The sequence below is a fragment of the Callospermophilus lateralis genome, chromosome 4 (assembly GCF_048772815.1).
Source record: "Callospermophilus lateralis isolate mCalLat2 chromosome 4, mCalLat2.hap1, whole genome shotgun sequence".
Taxonomy (NCBI): Eukaryota; Metazoa; Chordata; class Mammalia; order Rodentia; family Sciuridae; genus Callospermophilus; species Callospermophilus lateralis.
Genome location: NC_135308.1, coordinates 166,436,637 through 166,453,864, shown reverse-complemented (window position 1 = coordinate 166,453,864; position 17,228 = coordinate 166,436,637). Strand labels below are relative to the sequence as shown.

Here is a 17,228-nt window from a genome sequence, read left to right as displayed (position 1 = left end):
TTGGAGGCCTGGTCAGTGTGAGGGATGTCCTGGGGAGAACCTCAGAGGCCAGGCTGTTCCAAATCCAGTGTTTGAGGGTGGAGAATGGGAGCAGAACTGGGTACGTGACCCCACCTCCACAGCCTAGTTTGCCCCTGGACCCTTTAGGCATTCCTTCCTAAAGTAGGTGGGGGTTTCGACTGAGGCAGCCCAGGGCAGGAAGGACACAGGATATAGGCAGTTGTGGTCTGAGTGGCCCTAAGCTGCCCCTGCTTGCTCTTGTCACCAGCTCACAAATTTGCCAGATCACCGGCTGCAGCCCAGGTGTAAAGCTGCTCTGGCCTGGCCTTGCTGAGCTGCTGATTCATGACAGGCAGGCGGGGCACAGAGGGCAGAGGGGGCCCTGGGGATCCTGTTACCCACCAGTCCAAAGGGCTCCTGGGGTGGACCCCATATTCCCTCTTCAGACCTGGGTCACTGAGCTGTGGGAGGGGTAGGGGCTTTGTCCTCCAGAAGCATCTGGTTCATCATTGGGCCAGACCCAGAGAGGATACCTACAAGGAGGGGTAGGTTGTAGGCCCAAGCAGGTCCCTTCTTTACCCTGTATGTGGGAACACCTTTACTAGTGACTGAGGCTCAGACTGCCTTTGAAGGACAAGCTAGGCAGGGGATGGAACAGACAAGGCACAAACCTAGAAAATGCCTGGAGCAGATAACCAATAGGGTAGGTGCGGGGAGAGGAGGAGTTAGGGGTGAAAAAGGGCGATCTATAGGACCAGCCCCTCTGGCTCTGCAGGGGGAAGCTGGGGGCTGGTGGCCAGGAGTTGAGGATACAACCCGAGAAAGGCAGACAGCACGGATCCTCCTCCCTGTGGAAGGAGGGATGACTGCAGGTCAAGACTCCTGGGCATGGGTGGGTCAGCTTCTGGGATGAGGCATCCTTGGGGGCACAGCAGGGAGCTGACCCTGAGAACCCAGGGTCGGGGCCCTCAGGGATGGGGGGCTGGGTAGGGGTGGGGCAGGAGCGGAGTATGGACAGACGGAGAGTGATCCGGGGTTGGGGTTAGGAGCCAGGTGGGCTCAGGCTGCCTAGGATGGGCTTAGTGCCCTGGGAAGAGGACAGTAAGGCCTGGAGCCCAGAGAGACTCCCGCTGAGACACCCGGGCTGGGAAGTCCAGCGGGGGGCGGAGGCCGGCCAGGGTGTCAGGTCCGGCCCCAGCCATGGGGCGGCCTCCCCTCCCCCTTCCCCCAGCCTCAGGCCCTCCCCCGGCGGCCGCCTCGGGTTTCCGGAGGGGCCGGCGAGCGGGCGGGGGCGTCACGTGCGCGGGGCCCCGGGGCCGGTTGGTCCGTGGGCGGGGGAGGGGCCGTGAGCGCCCGCGGGGCTGGGGTCGGGCGGGGGTCGGCGCCTGGGGGAGCCCCGGGCGACGGCCTCTGGAGAAGCGCGCGCGGAGCAGCCCCAGCGGCGGGCAGCGCGGAGCCGGCCGGGTCGCGCGGTAGCTCGGGGCGACTGCGGGGGCGTCCGCAGAGCCCGGGTCCCGTGGGGCCGCGGCGGGGCGGCGCCCGGCCCGCGATGACTTCGCCGCCGCCCGCCCGCAAGGGCTTCTACCGCCAAGAGGTGACCCAGACGGCCTGGGAGGTGCGCGCCGTGTACCAGGACCTGCAGCCCGTGGGCTCGGGGGCCTACGGCGCCGTGTGGTGAGCGCCGGGCGGCGGCGGGGCGGCGGGGCGCGGGGGCCGGCCCTCCCGCTAAGCCGTCCGCCCCGCAGCGCGGCCGTGGACAGTCGCACGGGCACCAAGGTGGCCATCAAGAAGCTGTACCGGCCCTTCCAGTCCGAGCTCTTCGCCAAGCGCGCCTACCGCGAGCTGCGCCTGCTGAAGCACATGCGCCACGAGAACGTGAGTCGCGTGCGGGGCCTGCCCCCCCAGCCAGCCCTGCCCCCCCAGCCAGCCCTGCCCCCCAGCCTGCCCTGCCCCCCCAGCCTGCCCTGCCCCCCCAGCCTGCCCTGCCCCCCCAGCCTGCCCTCCCAGCCAGCCCTGCCCCCCCCGCCCCCCGCCCCCAGCCAGCCCTGCCCCCCCAGCCAGCCCTGCCCCCCCAGCCAGCCCCCCCAGCCAGCCCTGCCCTCCAGCCAGCCCTGCCCCAGCGTCAGTCCCCTCCGGAAGACCAGACCCTCTTACCCAGGACAGGCGGTCGGAGCCGGGCAGTGGGGACAGAGCCCACCACTTTCTGTGGGTCACGACTTCCCCCAAGCCCCGTCCCTCCTCAACTCCTCAGCTTCGTCCTGGGGCCACAAAGCTACCTCCAGGCAGGGTGGTGGGAGGAGGGTTCTCCTGGAGAAGGCCCTTCCCCTCTTCCCCAGCCACTAGCTCTTCTCCTGTCCACTTTGGAGCCTTCTACTCCAGGGGCGTCGGGGGTGGTGGTGCCGGGAATGCAAGGCAGGCAGGGTGCTGGGGTCAGGCACTGTGGCTGTCACCTGCGAGCAGTGCAGACTCTGGATGAGGGTTAGGGAGCTGACGTTTTGTTGGGGGTATAATTGGGTCCCCAATGGAGAAAGCCATCTTATTTCCAGTCTTGCCCCTGGGCCTCTCACATGGTCATTGTGAGTATAGCCTCTGAGTTCTGTCCCTTTCACCCCAGTCTGGACACCCACACCTTGGCTCTTGACAGATGTTCTGGCCCCTTCTGGGTCACCAGAGCCACCAGCCCCCTGGGAACATGAGGTCCCTGTGTCCACCATCAAACTGACCCCTTGATGCCTGGCCACTTGACCCCTCTGGTGGGTTTTTTATTTTTCCTGGCTCCCTGTGTCCTTTCCAGCCTTGAGCTTGGTTGGCTCCCTTTCTGTGTTCGGTCCACTTGGGGTACCCTTCCACCTCCCAGTCACACTTGGGCCTCACCCCACGAGTTCAGCCACCTCCATCCTTAGTTTCATCCAGCCTCCCACTTCTACCCACCCCCACCCAGGGGCCTATCCATGTCCTCTGTTTAACCAAGGGCTCTGGGCCTCCTCCTCAGTCACCTCCCACCTCTGACCCAGTCTGTGCTGGTGTCACTCTGCCATGCTCCTGAGTGCCCACAGCTGGGAGGTTCTGCCCATGAGGAGACTGAGGCTCACAGAGGCTGGGTGCTCCACTCAGTGGGACAGGGAGCTGCCACAGACCCTAGTGCTGCCCCTGTTCCCCCTTAGCCATTTCAGGCTTTCTCTTCTCAAACCCTGGCCCCTTGCTCTGGGCCATAGTCCACCCTACAGAGGTCAGATGGACACTGTTCCTCTTCTTTCTAGAGCTCTTCCAGTGCTCCTGGCCCCCAGTTCTCAGGTCATGTCTGCTGCTCCATCTGCCCACCAGGCCCTTGGCTTCACCCATCCATGTTTCTGCCCACGGGTCTGGCTTTAAGTGCTGTGGTCACCCAGTTGCCTCTCCATTTTGGTTCCACTGTTTCTGTGTTCCACTCTGTCCTACACTGCAGCCAGAAGGTCATGTTCAGCAGCACACCTGGGTTTCAACCCTTCTGAAGTGGCTCTTGAGATCACGTCCACCCTTCCTCTGGTGTGTGTGTGAGGTCCTGCTGGGCTTCCTCCGGCCTCTCCTCCACTCTCCCCTGGCCTGGGCATCAGCCACCTGGCCTCCCCCTCTGTTACTCAAACCCTAGAGGTGTTCTCCCTCCTGTCTCGGCCACCATGTGCTGGCCTCTACTGGCACATCCACCTGCCCCTCAGGCTGCTGGCATATGCAGTCCTCCTTCAGGGGGGCTTCCTGGGCCTCTGAAGACCCCATTACCCCCAAGTGCTAGAACTGCCATTGTCACGTTGCCTGTCTGCTGTTTATCTGCAGGAACTAGGCCTGCTACTTAGTCTCGACAGCAGAGGCATGAACCCAGGAAGGAGCTACCTGATGTCCCCACCCTGGTCCTGGGTCTACTTGGCTGGGGAGAGGGACAGGGAGGGAGGGCCAAGAACTGGTGCCCTAGGACTGCTTGGATCCAGCCCAGACTTAGGACTGCCTCTCTCCCAGAGAATCCCGGCTGTCACCACCCAAAAATAGCCTGTGTCTGTGGGCAAGTATACCAGTGCTTGGCCACACTGCCAGTGAGCACAGTACAAGGAGACAAGGACAGCTGCAGGGGGGGCTTCCTGCCTTAGTGCAGTGCTACCTGCGGTGTGTCCTAAAACCCTGCATCCTCTCCTTGACACCACCTGGCCCTCTGCCCTTCAGGTGATTGGGCTGCTGGATGTGTTCACTCCTGATGAGACCCTGGATGACTTCACAGACTTGTGAGTGCTGACCTGGGCTGGCCAAGGGTGGGAGGGGTCAGGCGGCTCCTGGGTGCTGGCTTCATGTTTTGGGTGGTCTTGGGGGCCTTCTCCCCATAGCATGAATGGGGGTCCAGGGGCACATAGCCCATCCCCGACTCACATCACAGCCTACTGCACACCTTCTCGTGTTCCTGGGACCCACGGACACTGGCATGCCTGGGAAGAGCTGGGGCTTCCTCTTCCCTCCAGCCTGGCGCCTGGGCCCTTCACGTTGGAGGTGTGAACCCTGGACCCAGTGTTTGTGAACAGGCAGGTCCCGTGCTTCAGACTCTGGCACTTGGTGTGTGCCTCGAAACCAGAGCTGCTGACCTTTGTTGGCAGATGGGTCAGAGGTGGCGAAAGTACCCACCCTGTCTCTGCCCTGCTGAGCTTGCCTGCAGCTGGCCAACCCACACTTGCATTGCTGTTGGCCGAGGTCACAGTAGGTCTGGGAAGGGCTGGAGAGGGCAGCAGCCTACTGGTTGCTTGTCAGAGGTCAAGGCCCACACTGGCCCAGTGTCCTCTGTTTCCTCTACCTGCCTGCTCATCTCTCTGGCCCAGATGTCTGAGGTCCCCACCTCGGCCCCAGACTCCCTCCTCCCCTCCTGTGAAGCCTTGTGTCTAGTGGCCTTCAAGGCCCAACCCTAGCCCTTGCCTGGCATGCAGCAGTCTTCAGATGGAAGTCCAAAATCCCTATCACAGCTGGGTACAGTGACATGAGCCTGTGATCTCAGTTTATCCAGAGGCTGACACAGAAGGATCATAAGTTCGAGGCCAGCCTTGCATTACAGCAAAACCCTGTCTCAAAAAAAACAAAACAGCCAAGTCATGGTGGTGCATGCTATAATCCCAGCAACTCAGGAGCCTGAGGCAGGAGGATCACAAGTTCAAAGCCAGTCTCAGCAATTTAACAAAACCCCTAAGCAACTTAATGAGTTCTTGTCTCAAAATAAAAAAAAACTAAACAGGCTCAGTGGTTAAATACCCCTGGGGATGTGGCTCAGTGGTTAAATACCCCTGCATTCAATCCCTGGTACCAATGAAATGAACAGACAAAAAAAGCAGGACTTCTGCTCAGTAGCAGAGCCCTTGTCTAGCAGGGGTGAGGCCACAGGTTTAATAACGACAAAACCAAAAACCCCAAGGTGCAGTTCCTTCCCCACCAGACATTCCAGGCAGGATAGGTGGGAGGGAGGGTGGGGATGTGCTGGAAAAGATGAGGCCATTGCTCACTGGCTGGTGGGGGTCACTAACCAATGATGAATGGGGCTTGGTATGGCAGGGGCATTGACTGGACTGGGAGGGCAGCAGGACCCTGAGATCCAGTGAGGAGTACCTGCTGGGGCAGGGCTTCTAGGGTTTGAGCCTGGGCCCAGCCCAGATCCTGAGGCGGCCCTGCCTGCTGACTGTCCTGGGGTGTCCCTTCTGCAGCTACCTTGTGATGCCATTCATGGGCACTGACCTGGGCAAACTCATGAAGCATGAGACACTGAGTGAGGACCGAGTCCAGTTCCTGGTGTATCAGATGCTGAAGGGGCTGAGGGTGAGGCCTGCAGGGTGGCCGCAGGGAGGTGGGTGGGAGAGGGCATGGTGGCACGGAGGGCCTGTGAGCTGACCCCCTCTTTCCCACAGTATATCCATGCTGCTGGTGTCATCCACAGGGTGAGTCCTGGCAGGGGTGGGAGGCCACCTGACTGCCCCTCCCTGGTTGTGTGGGCACCAGAGGGGTTTTATCCCGGACTCGGTTCTTCCCTGTAAGGGGGTACAGTGCGGTCTGATGTGGAGGTGCCCACGACACCCCAGGCACAGCCTGTCAGAAGTCTGCCCTGGGGCCCCGTCCCTCTACTCTTCCTTGAAGGTCTTTGGGGGCAAGGGGCCCAGCCTCGCCTGGTGGCCCTAGTTGAGGTGCTGTCCAGGCCCTTGGATCGTCCGTGCTCTGGCGGGCAGGACACAGTGGCCACCTTTTCTCGCCCCAGGACCTGAAGCCTGGCAACCTGGCTGTGAACGAGGACTGTGAGCTAAAGGTCGGCTGGGCAGGGTGCAGGGCTCCTTCTCCATCTGCCCAGCCACCTACTGACCCTCGGACCTAGGCGGGAGCCCGGCAGTGGGGGTGGGGTGGGGAGGCACTGAGCCTGCTTCATCCTTACTGAGGTGAAGGGCAGGTGTCCCCGTCTGATGTCTGACCCAGGGCAGGGCTGTGAAGGCCCCCCCAGGTCAACAGGGTGACTCCGCTCCTGAGGTGGGTTGGGCTGGGTGCCTTAGCCACAAGGAGGCACCTTGGGGTCCAAGGCCAAGTGGCAGAGTCCCAGGATGGAGGCTTTGAGTCCTGCTCCCTTAGGATCTCCGGGGCAACAGTGGCCTGTCCACTTCTCAGGGGTTCCCTCAGCCCCACCCCAATTCTTCCTCAGATCCTGGACTTTGGTCTGGCCAGGCAAGCAGACAGTGAGATGACAGGGTACGTGGTGACCCGGTGGTACCGGGCACCTGAGGTCATCTTGAATTGGATGCGCTACACACAGACAGGTGAGAGGCCCCCTCATGCCTGGAGACCCAGGCTGCCTCTGCCTCCCACCTGGTTCTTCATGGGGAGCCCCATGGCCACGCTCCCCGGGAGGCTGTGGGCAGGGTGAACCTGCGTGGCCTGAGTGTGCAGCCCTCCCTGGCTCCACGTCTGGGTCCCCCTACCTTCCCCTGTGTCTTGTTCCTATGCCCCCTGCCCCTCGTGTGCCTGTTCGTCCCCCTGCCTTCGGGGCACTGACAGAGCTTCTGTCTCAGTGGACATCTGGTCGGTGGGCTGCATCATGGCGGAGATGATTACAGGGAAGATACTGTTTAAGGGCAATGACCGTATCCTCCCTAGTGGGCATCATGAAGTTGGGGAGGTGGGTGGTTGTATGGGTCCTGCCCTCTGGCCTGTGCTGTGCTCCTGACCTCCATGCAGACCTGGACCAGCTGAAGGAGATCATGAAGGTGACAGGAACACCTCCTGCTGAGTTTGTGCAGAAGCTACAGAGTGCTGAGGTTGGTAGGGAGTGGGCAGGCCAGCTGGACCTGGGCTTGGGAGCTGGCCCCTCATCATTCTTCCTGTATAGGCTAAGAACTACATGAAGGGCCTCCCTGAGCTGGAGAAGAAGGATTTTGCCTCTGTCCTGACCGATGCAAGCCCTCTGGGTAGGTCTGAGTCGGGTGGGGGTCCTGGGTGCTGGGGCACCAAGCAACCCGGTGGGCCTGATGCCTCCTCCCCCAGCTGTGGATCTCCTGGAGAAGATGCTGGTGCTGGATGCAGAGCAGCGGGTGACGGCGGCTGAGGCACTGGCCCACCCATACTTTGAATCCCTGCACGACACAGAGGACGAACCCAAGGCCCAGAAATATGACGATTCCTTTGATGATGTGGACCGCACCCTGGATGAGTGGAAGCGTGAGTGGGGTTCCCCATGGGGCCCATGTTGGGGCCTTGTGTGCCCTGGGCCCCTAACCTATGTTCTTGGGTTGCAGGTCAAGTGAGGAAGAGGACAGGAGATCAGAGGGCAGCATGGGGCGGTAGGACTTGGTCAGGGTGACCTCTGGCTAGGGCGGAAGGCCGTGGGGAGGGGTGTTCCCGACAGAGGCTCCACACAAAGATTGGCACAGGATGTATCCCAGGAGCTATGCAGAGCAGGTCTGAGCTCAGGGCAGCAGTGCCCACTGGCCTCTCCCAGCCCCCAAGCCTGCTAGCTCAGCCTCCCTCATTGGGCTACCTAGCCTCTCCCAAGTCTGGCCAGAGATCCTGCCAATTGGAGCCCTCCACATCCATCTGCTGTCCTCAGGCCTCTGCGCTCATGACTCTTGAAATGGTTCTCTCCTCTTCTCGCTGGTTTCAGGTCCCCTCTCACCTGGACAACTGCACACTTTTCACATCCTGCCTACAGGGAAAGTCAACCCCCATGCAGGCCCCGGGGCCAACCCGCCCCCCCCCCCCCACACACACACCCTGCAGTTCTCCTGGAGTTCACACCTCTCCAAGGCTGTGCTCAGCACCGGCAGCTACGTGCTGACTGTCCCCTTACACAGAGGGCCCTCCTTTTTTTTTTTTTTTTTAGTTGTAGATGACACAATGCCTTTATTTTATTATTTATTGATTTATTTATGTGGTGCTGAGAATTGAACCCAGTGCCTCATATATGCTAGGCAGGTGCTAGACCACTGAGCCCCAGCCCCAGCCTGCCCCCTTCATCTGCCTGCCCCTGGAAGGCTGTTCTGCAGATGCAGCCTGGGGGACAGAAATGTCTGATGCCAGCACCAAGGTGTGCTACTGAGTGCCAAGCTTCGTCCTATTGATCTCCTCGACCTGGGGCTTTGGTCCTGCAATCTGGGTGGAGGGCTGGACAGGCTGGGGTTTCCGGATCACAGTCCTTAGGGATGCAGTGTTCCTCAGCGCCTCAGCAGCTCCACCCTTCCGCTCTCATGTGCTTATGAAAAGTTTCTGGTGCTAAACAAGATAACATGAAAACCATAGACCTCAGGATCCTCTCTGTGGTTTCCGCCCACATACACTGTGGCTAGGAGCTTTTGCTTTTACAATAGGCCACGGAGGACACGTGGCCCAGCCCCTGGGATGGAACACGAACTCCCATCACCTCCTGTTTCCCTGGGACGGCCGGCTTTATAGCAGTTTTCATGCAGACTTTCCCTAGGTGGGCTGGCCTAGTTAGGATAAGAAGAAAGCCCCATGAGGTACTGGCCTCTGTCCTCCAGTGAGAGCAGAGGCTGACTGTCTGGTCTGTCTCTTGTCCCTCTGCAGGTGTCACTTATAAAGAAGTGCTAAGCTTCAAGCCTCCCAGGCAGCTGGGTGCTAGGGTTCCCAAGGAGACGGCCCTGTGAAGACCCCTGGGTGACAGGGATATGCTAAGAACTCTGGCTGGGAGCCTCATGCCTTAGCCTCCCTTCACTGGGAGGGATCCTGATTATCACTGTGGCCTTGCCTGGAACTTATATCCCAGGGCAGCTGCTTGGAGAGGCCAAGTAGACCTCCTCCGTGAGGGACTCCCTCTTTTCCCAAGTCTGTCTTCCTGCTCTTAGGTGCTCCCAGAGCATCTTGACCTTAGGTGACCTTGGCGCATCTTCGCTGTCTGCACAGTACCTCTACCTATCCTGGAATGGAACACGAACTCCCATCACCTCTGTTTCCCTGGGACAGTCGGCTTTATAGCCGGCCTTGGGCCTTGGGCTCTGGAGCAGTGGTCCCTTCCAACAGGGCGCAGCAGAAAGCTCAGAGATGTTATGGCTCAGGGTCAAGTGCTGGCCTCTGAGCCCTGCCTGCTCTGGACTGTGCAGAGGTCAGCTCTCAAGAAAAGGAGAGGAAGGGCAGTGGGCTTTGACTCAGGGACATCATCTCTCCGGGCATGGTCATCATGGATTTTCCTGCAAACCCAACCTGGAGTGTCAACCAGACATTTGGTGTGCCCATCTGGCCAGAAGGAAATAAACCCTTTTGTAGACCTTCCACTCTGTGTGGCCTGATGCCTGAGCCCATCCTCAGACTTCGGAACTCCTGCCCTGCATACAGAAAGGTGGCATCCTGAGCTCAACCCTCCAGCCTGGGGGGGTCCAAGCACCCTGCCTCCCCACCAGATTACATCACTGGTGTCGACCTTCCTAGCCCTGTATCAAAACCGGAAAGCCCCACATTAGGGCTTGGCCCCCTCCATTCTTGTGGGGTGAACTTACTCTTTATTCAGGCTTAAATGCTGAGTCAGTTGGGGGCAGGGCTGATGCAGGATCAGCCAATGGGAAGGATATTAGGACCTCACCAGGGTCTCAGACCCTGCTGAATTCTGAGGCTCCTGGGGAGGAAGGGGATGTGCATGCCAACTGAGGTACCTCTGATCTCTGAGGTGGTCCCTTTCCCTTTGACAGTCTCTTGCTCCCACACGGGGGGGGGGGGGGGGGGGGGGGGGGGGGGGGGGGGATCCCCGAGCTTATGCTGCCCTCTGTGGGCCATTCTCCTAGGATAGGCCTCAAGATCAGAGGCCACACTGGGCTCCTTAGATTGTTCTTGCTCCTCTACACTGTCCCTCTTGTAGATGTATCCAAACCAGGGTGTATGTGGGGTGGACCGTGGAGGGCCCAGTGTCCCTCTCCCACTGCTGGAGTTCCTGTGGACAGGTGCACAGTTGGCTCTGGCAGATAGGGTCAGATGAGTTGCCACCAAGGCCACCGCCTGTCCTGCCCCAGGGCCTTCTCATGCCTTTGGTTCAAACCTGGTCAGTCTCTGTGGCTGTTGCATTGCGGAGACCTGCAGGAGGCACCTGTTCCCAGGTGACCAGCCGGTGTTCACCTCTGGCTGTGGCACTGGTCCTAGGGAGGGCTGGAGGTGCAGTTAGGTGGCCCAGGGCCTGGATGAGCTCTCCAGGTGTGGCAGGGTGGGCCTGGCACCACCCACTTCTGACTGCCCCTAGACCCTTTCCCCAGGACCCCTGGATTTTGCGTGTGGCTCTGTCTCACACCTTTTGGTCATCTTGCTCTGGGGCTGCACCTGCGGCTCCTTTTATCCTTGCCCATCCTGCTTCCCCGCCTGTAGCCTCTTGTCCTGCCTGACCCGACACTGCTGCAGCCCCTGTCCAGTCCTTTCTGGGTCTCAGCCCAGACCCTACGACTTTCCACTCATGGTCTCGGGGTCTTCCTGAAGCCTAGGTCAGATTCAGGCAGTTCCTTCTTGAAGCTTGCAGTGGGGCTGCGCGTTGATGCCACCCAGGACCAGCTGAGTCGGGTCCTTGTCCTCCCCCTTTGAGCCCACGGACCCTTGGCCACACCGACTCTTCCCTGAGCCCTGGCCAGGTGCCCGGAGCCGCACTGGACTCAGCGGACCGCTAACACGTCTGACCCTGTGTCCTTCGCCCTCGGGGTGGGTTCCGGGGACATTTGAGGCAGAAGACAGACCGATGGGCGGGGCTTCAATGACAGTCCTCAGGAGGGTCTGGGGACTACTCTCCTCTCACCCTACACCCCTCCCATCACCAGAAGGGCTTGGGGGCGGGACCATCCCCAGGCTCCCAGCCGTGGGAGACGGTGGCTCTGGAGCCTGAGAGCGGCCGAGCCACGGGCCGAGGCCGGGAAGTCTAGGCCGCCCGGTCCCTTTGGGGCGGAGCTTGCGGGGGCGGGTCCGGGACTCGGAAGCCGGAAGTCAGGCCCCGGGGTCCACGCTGCACCCTGGCCTCGCTCCCTCGGTGCGCCGGGTTCTCGGTGCCTGCCTGGCCTGTGTGTTTATGCCCAGACTCGGTGCCCGCTGCCGAACTTGGTCTCAGGAGGGTTCCAGGCGTTGGGCTGTTCCCAGTTTGCAAGTTGGGGACCTACAGTGCGGTCACCAGCCAGCGGAGGGCGTGCCACATCAGAGTGGTCCAAAGTGACTACAGTCTAGCCATGGGGACCGCACTCGTGTACCATGAGGATATGATGGTCAGCCGGCTGCTCTGGGACGAGTAAGTGTGAGCTGGCGGAGGTGGGTACAGGGAGGGGACTCTGGACACTGAGCTCCCAGTGTACTTCAGCCCCGAGTGCAGGATCGAGTGTCCGGAGCGCTTGGCCGCAGCCTTGGACGGCCTTCGGCAGTACGGCCTGGAGCAGAGGTGCCTGCGCTTAGTAGCCCGCGAGGCCTCGGAGGAGGAGCTGGGCCTGGTGCACAGGTCAGAGGAGGGCCCACAAGGAGAGCTGGGCTAGCCCCAGCCTTCAGGGCCTCCCAGAGGGAGCCTGTTCCCCATGTGCCTCGCCTTCACATTCCAGTGGAGGTGCTGCTCAAAGGCTTGAGGAGCTTGGGAGGGACTCCCTGTGGCCCCACCCCACTCCCCTGCTGGTGACCTGCCTCCCTGACTGGCCATCTGCAGCCCTGAATATGTGGCCCTGGTGCAGACGACTCAGGCCCTGAGCAAGGAGGAGCTCCAGGTACTGTCTGGACAGTACGATGCCGTCTACTTCCACCCGGTGAGTCCCCCTGTACAACACCCACCCACCCAGATCTAACACACCCACTGACTATGTGTGTTCACACCTGTGGCTGCCACCTGCCAGCATTCCCTTGTTCCTGCTCACTGCTGGCACCCTGGGCCTGCGTGGTCCTTTCTGCTCAGCAGCATGTTCTGCAAAGGCAGGGGGCTGATCTGTATTCCTGCCCCCATAGAGTACCTTTCACTGTGCCCGGCTAGCTGCCGGGGCTGCCCTTCAGCTGGTGGACGCTGTGCTGACAGGAGCCGCACACAATGGGCTGGCCTTAGTGAGGTGAGAGCTGCTCCCCTCACCTGGCTATTCCCTTTGGCTGGCTCCCTGAGAGGACAGAATGACCCCACTCTCACCCTCCAGGCCTCCTGGGCACCATAGCCAAAGGGCAGCTGCCAATGGGTTTTGTGTGTTCAACAATGTGGCAATAGCAGCTGAACATGCCAAGCGGAAACACGGGCTGCACAGGTGGGTGCCGAGCTGTGCAGGGTGGAGCAGGTGGCAGAAAGTCCCTACCCATTCCCTTCCCAACCCTGGCTGGGCTTCTGGCCTGGAGATGGGAGGCCCTGCCCTGTAGTGACCCCAGCATTGCCTGATTTCAGGATCCTCATTGTTGACTGGGATGTCCACCATGGCCAGGGTATTCAGTATATATTTGAAGATGATCCCAGGTGAGCTGTAGGTGGGGACGTGACACTTTCTTGCAGCCCCATTTATGTATTTATTTAAATACTGGGGATGGAACCCAGGGCCTTGCACATGCTAAGCATTCTACAGCTGAGCTACACCCCAGCCTGCAACCCCACTTTTGAGGGAGTGCACAGACTGACTTGGGAAAATCCAAGGGGGAGACTTGGCCATGTGTGCAGGGGTCAGTGTTCTTTAAGGAGCTGTGGAGCTGCCAAGCGTCCTGACTTCTGACCCTGCACACTGTCTGCAGTGTCCTTTACTTCTCCTGGCACCGCTATGAACATGGGCACTTCTGGCCCTTTCTGCAAGAATCCAACGTAGATGCAGTAGGGAGGGGGCAGGGGCGAGGCTTCACTGTCAACCTTCCCTGGAACCAGGTACCTGCCCTTGACCCCCAGAACTTGCTCCCAGCCCACCTCCCAGACTGCACCTCTCCCCTGCCCCACAGCTCTGGGCCGTCTTGCCATACTTTCTACAGCCTGGGATCCAGCGGGTGAGACCCTGAAGTCCCCATTGGCAGGGCTGCCCACTGACACCTCTTCCCTGCACCCGAGGCAGGTTGGGATGGGAAACGCTGACTACCTGGCTGCCTTCCTGCACACGTTGCTCCCACTGGCCTTCGAGGTGACTTTCCGGTGGGGGCTCTCTAGGGCAGATGACCCATGCCTGCTCATAGTTCCACCACAGAGGAAGAGGGTTGTCAACCACTTCACCTGTGTAGGAGCAGATCCCTGGTGGGTAGGGAGGGTCTCTGAGGAGGGCTGACATGAATAGTGGGCCAGGCAGCTCATGGAGGTTTCCCTGGCTCCAGCTGCTCTCTTTCTCTTCCTCACCTGATTTTGCCTGCAGTTTGACCCTGAGTTGGTGCTGGTCTCAGCAGGATTTGACTCAGCCATTGGGGACCCTGAGGTGAGGGCCTGGTCTGGCTGAGGAGGGCCTCTGGGGTCCTGGACTCAGGCCCCCATCATACATGGCTCTGGTTCCAGGGGCAGATGCAGGCCACACCAGAGTGTTTCGCCCACCTCACACAGCTGCTGCAGGTGCTGGCCAATGGCCGGGTTTGTGCTGTACTAGAGGTAACTGGGGCAGCTGAGAGGATGCCTAATACTCAGGAGTATGGGAACCAGGTCAAGACACAATCTTGTGGGGCACCTGTCTGGGAGAGCTACCCACCCCAGTGACACCCTTCCTCTATCCTGTCTCCACCCTCCCAGGGTGGCTACCACCTGGAGTCCCTGGCCAAGTCAGTGTGCATGATGGTACAGGCACTGCTGGGTGACCCTGTACCCCCGCTGTCCGGGCCTCTGGTGCCATGTCGGAGGTATGAAGGGCTGGAGGGTGGGAGAGGCTAGGTGTGAGTCAGGCCCATGACCATGCTTCTCCCCACAGTGCGCTGGAGTCCATCCACAGTGTCCGGATGACCCAGGCCCCCTACTGGATGAGCCTTCAAGAGCAAGGTCAGTGTGATCTGGGCTGGTGGGTTCACCTCACACTCCTATGCAGTGGCCATGACTCTGAACCTCCTCTAGATGTGGCCACCATGCTGAGTCCTGGCAGCCACTCCCCAGACGGGACACCTGCAACTCTGCTGCCTGGAGGACCCACATGCAAGGCAGCAGCAACTACACTGAGCTCTTTTCTGGACCCGCTGCGCCTCTGCCCCATACCCCCTATCCGCACGGCCGTTGCCCTGACTGTGCCAGATGCCACCTTGCCCCTGCCCCCTGGTGTGCTCTGTCAGGAGGGCTCAGCACCAAGGGAGGAGACAGAAGCCTGGGCCAGGTGTGCAGGATGGGCCCAGGGAGAGGGCTGAGGACATGCATGTGCATGACTGATGCACTGTCACTTGGTGTCCATGTGTCCCTCTGGCCTATCACAGACTACACAAGTCTTTAGCCCAGGATGAGGCCCTTGATGCACTTGGGAAGCTCCTGTACCTTTTCGATAGGATCCTGGATGGGCAGGTAGGGTTGCTGAGAGGCTGGGGGGTACCTGGATCTGGGGCCTGGGTCTGAGGCATGGCTTGTCCAGAGGAGGCAGTGCAGACACATTACCCTTTGTAGGGATTGTTATCAGAACAGCCCAGAGATGGGGAAATATTTTTGGCAGAGAGGGGAAGTGGATGACTTTTTATTTTTTCCAGCTTTTGGGATTGAACCCAGGGCCTTATACTTGCTAGATAAGCTCGCTCTCTTTGAGCTACACCCCCCCACCCTTTTTATTTTTGAAACAGGGTTTTGCTGTTGTCCAGCTGACCTTGAACTTATGATGATCCTCCTGCCTCATTTTCTTGAGTAGCTAAAAGTATAGGCATTGCAACTATTGGGCTTGAAAGTGTAGTTTCAAGCACCTTGTTTATGGAAATGGACAGATTTGATATGAAGGAGGACTGATGAGAGCTGTATAGGCAGGGACCTAGTTTGGGAGTTGGCTGGGGCTGCACCCATCACTGTTACCTATTTTTTCTTCCCACAGGTGAGCAGTGGCATCACAGCCACCCCTGCCTCTGCTGCAGAGGCCACCTTGGATGTGGCCATTAGGCGAGCTCTGTGCCATAGAGTCCAGAGGTGAGCCTCACTTGGTTGTGCTAATACCCCAAGGACAGGGTCCATGTGGTGAGGGCTCTGGGAGTAGACTGGGCAATATGCACAGCCTGTGCTGGGTGGATTTTTCCTCAGGTTGTTCTGTGTGGCCCTGGGACAGCTGGATTGGCCTCCAGACCTTGCTGATGACGGGTATGGTCCAGATGGCACATATGGATGGTCAAGTGGCAGGCATGCAACTAGGTCCCCTGGGGTGACTGGTGGGCAGGGTACCATGCAGTATAGAATGGGGCCTTCCAGCCAGGTATGGTAGTGTACATATTCCTGCAATCCCAGCAGCTAGGGAGGTGGAGGCAGTTCAAAGCCAGCCTCAGCAACTCAGTGAGGCCCTAAGCAACTCAGTGAGACCCTGTCTCTAAATAAAATACAAAGTAGGACTGGGGATGTGTCTCAGTGGTTGAGTGCCCCTGAGTTCAATCCTTCTTATAAAACAAACAAACAACAACAACAACAAAAACCCAGAAAGAATGGAGCCTTCCACAGCTAGTCTGGGAAGGAAGTCTGTGGGGCAATGCTAGGCCAGGAGAGTTGGCAGTTACAGTGCCCCTGCTCCACTCCTCCCAGAGCTCCCCTCTGCTGTCTGGGCTTAGGAGAGCTGAGCAGGGTCTCACACATATGCACCTGTCCATGGTGCTCTTTCTGGAAGGAGGATTCTGTGGCTGAACATTGGGGGCAAGGAGGCAGTTGCCTCATCCATGTTTCACATCTCGACACCACTGCCAAGGGTAAGTGGTTCTGTGGTGGTGGGCAGCCCTGTCAGGAGAGCCAACAGGCCCCTGGCCCTTCTTGGCTTCATACTCACACTCTGGGGACTCTGAGTTTGTGAGGTGGGATGGCAGAAGCCAGCAGGAGTGACCCCTAGAATGGGGGTTGGGGTTTTGCTGCTTTCCCCACAGACAACTGGAGGGTTCCTGAGCTGCGTCTTGGGTCTGGTGCTGCCCTTGGCCTATGGCTTTCAGCCTGACCTGGTGCTGGTGGCACTGGGGCGTGCCCATGGCCTGCAGAACGCCCATGCTGCTCTCCTGGCTGCAATGCTTCGTGGGCCAGCAGGGGGCCGAGTCCTGGCCCTCATTGGGGAGGTAAGCTGGGCTTGGTGGAAACGCTGAGGTAGAAGGTGCCTGGAGGCAGTGGCTCACAGCCCCATATCTGGCCCGGTCCAGGAATCCACACCCCAGCTGGCAAGCACGCTGGCCCGCGTGCTGCACGGAGAGGCACCTCCCAACCTAGGCCCTTTCTTGATGGCCTCTCCAGAGGATATCCAGGCCCTGCTGCACCTGAGAGCGCAGCTGGAGCCCCGGTGGAAGATGCTGCAGGTGGCCGGTGAGGCCCTGGGCAGCGGTGGCTCTGAACCAGCTGCGCAGAGCCAGCCGACGGCGCGCCCCTTCCCAGCCGCCCCATCTGGGCCGCCCTTCGGGGTAGCTTGAAATCGGCCGAGGCGGGCCACTGTCACCCGGGAAGCACGGCGCGCGCCGGCCCCGAGAGCCGGAAGCTGGCGTTCCCCACGGCCGGCCTGAGGTCTCGTGCGGCCGCCCGCGCTCCCTCTCCCTTAGTAAACGGTTAAAGGAAGTCCGGCTCCGCTCCTTTATCGAATCCCCGGGCGCTGTCTGTCCCGCGACACGGCCGCACACCGGGCTCGGGCTGGGGGGCTGGGGGCCGCCCGTGACGCAAGCCGGCGCGCCCGCGCTCTCGGCCG

General features: G+C 60.1%; 2 protein-coding genes across 13 annotated transcripts; both read left to right on the top strand.

The window, feature by feature from the left end:
- Nucleotides 1–1,364: 1,364 nt before the first annotated feature.
- Mapk12 (mitogen-activated protein kinase 12) lies at nucleotides 1,365–9,756 on the top strand. 10 transcript variants are annotated; one of them, XM_077109345.1, is made up of 13 exons: nucleotides 1,365–1,674; nucleotides 1,746–1,875; nucleotides 4,192–4,250; nucleotides 5,703–5,814; nucleotides 5,904–5,934; nucleotides 6,216–6,295; nucleotides 6,680–6,794; nucleotides 7,047–7,118; nucleotides 7,213–7,292; nucleotides 7,364–7,442; nucleotides 7,519–7,692; nucleotides 7,770–7,814; nucleotides 9,055–9,756. In XM_077109345.1, the coding sequence occupies exons 1-13, from the start codon at nucleotides 1,550–1,552 to the stop codon at nucleotides 9,132–9,134; spliced, it is 1,182 nt and encodes a 393-aa protein (XP_076965460.1). In that variant the 5' UTR covers nucleotides 1,365–1,549; the 3' UTR covers nucleotides 9,135–9,756. The 10 variants fall into 10 exon arrangements, with proteins under 10 accessions (XP_076965460.1, XP_076965459.1, XP_076711639.2 ...); XM_077109344.1 differs by lacking the exon at nucleotides 9,055–9,756 and adding an exon at nucleotides 8,838–9,022; XM_076855524.2 differs by lacking the exon at nucleotides 9,055–9,756 and adding an exon at nucleotides 8,838–9,020 and having other exon boundaries at nucleotides 5,904–5,933; nucleotides 6,248–6,295.
- Nucleotides 9,757–11,449: 1,693 nt separating this feature from the next.
- Hdac10 (histone deacetylase 10) lies at nucleotides 11,450–17,101 on the top strand. Of its 3 annotated transcripts, none has more exons than XM_076853398.2 (19): nucleotides 11,450–11,731; nucleotides 11,801–11,935; nucleotides 12,134–12,230; nucleotides 12,427–12,524; nucleotides 12,606–12,710; nucleotides 12,845–12,913; nucleotides 13,183–13,309; nucleotides 13,491–13,556; nucleotides 13,782–13,841; nucleotides 13,919–13,972; nucleotides 14,147–14,253; nucleotides 14,322–14,389; nucleotides 14,462–14,714; nucleotides 14,812–14,896; nucleotides 15,408–15,499; nucleotides 15,611–15,667; nucleotides 16,182–16,260; nucleotides 16,432–16,614; nucleotides 16,696–17,101. In XM_076853398.2, the coding sequence occupies exons 1-19, from the start codon at nucleotides 11,673–11,675 to the stop codon at nucleotides 16,957–16,959; spliced, it is 2,058 nt and encodes a 685-aa protein (XP_076709513.2). In that variant the 5' UTR covers nucleotides 11,450–11,672; the 3' UTR covers nucleotides 16,960–17,101. The 3 variants fall into 3 exon arrangements, with proteins under 3 accessions (XP_076709513.2, XP_076709512.2, XP_076709514.2); XM_076853397.2 differs by having other exon boundaries at nucleotides 13,919–14,008; XM_076853399.2 differs by lacking the exon at nucleotides 11,801–11,935 and having other exon boundaries at nucleotides 13,919–14,008.
- Nucleotides 17,102–17,228: the final 127 nt, after the last annotated feature.

Coding starts and splice junctions, on each gene's coding strand:
- Mapk12 (XM_077109344.1), top strand. CDS start 1,550: ATGACTTCGCCGCCGCCCGCCCGCAAGGGCTTCTACCGCCAAGAGGTG. Junction 5,935..6,215: donor TGCTGGTGTCATCCACAGGG/TGAGTCCTGGCA, acceptor TGCTCTGGCGGG/CAGGACACAGTGGCCACCTT. Junction 7,119..7,212: donor ACTGTTTAAGGGCAATGACC/GTATCCTCCCTA, acceptor ACCTCCATGCAG/ACCTGGACCAGCTGAAGGAG.
- Hdac10 (XM_076853397.2), top strand. CDS start 11,673: ATGGGGACCGCACTCGTGTACCATGAGGATATGATGGTCAGCCGGCTG. Junction 11,936..12,133: donor GAGCTGGGCCTGGTGCACAG/GTCAGAGGAGGG, acceptor GGCCATCTGCAG/CCCTGAATATGTGGCCCTGG. Junction 13,557..13,781: donor TGCTCCCACTGGCCTTCGAG/GTGACTTTCCGG, acceptor TTTTGCCTGCAG/TTTGACCCTGAGTTGGTGCT.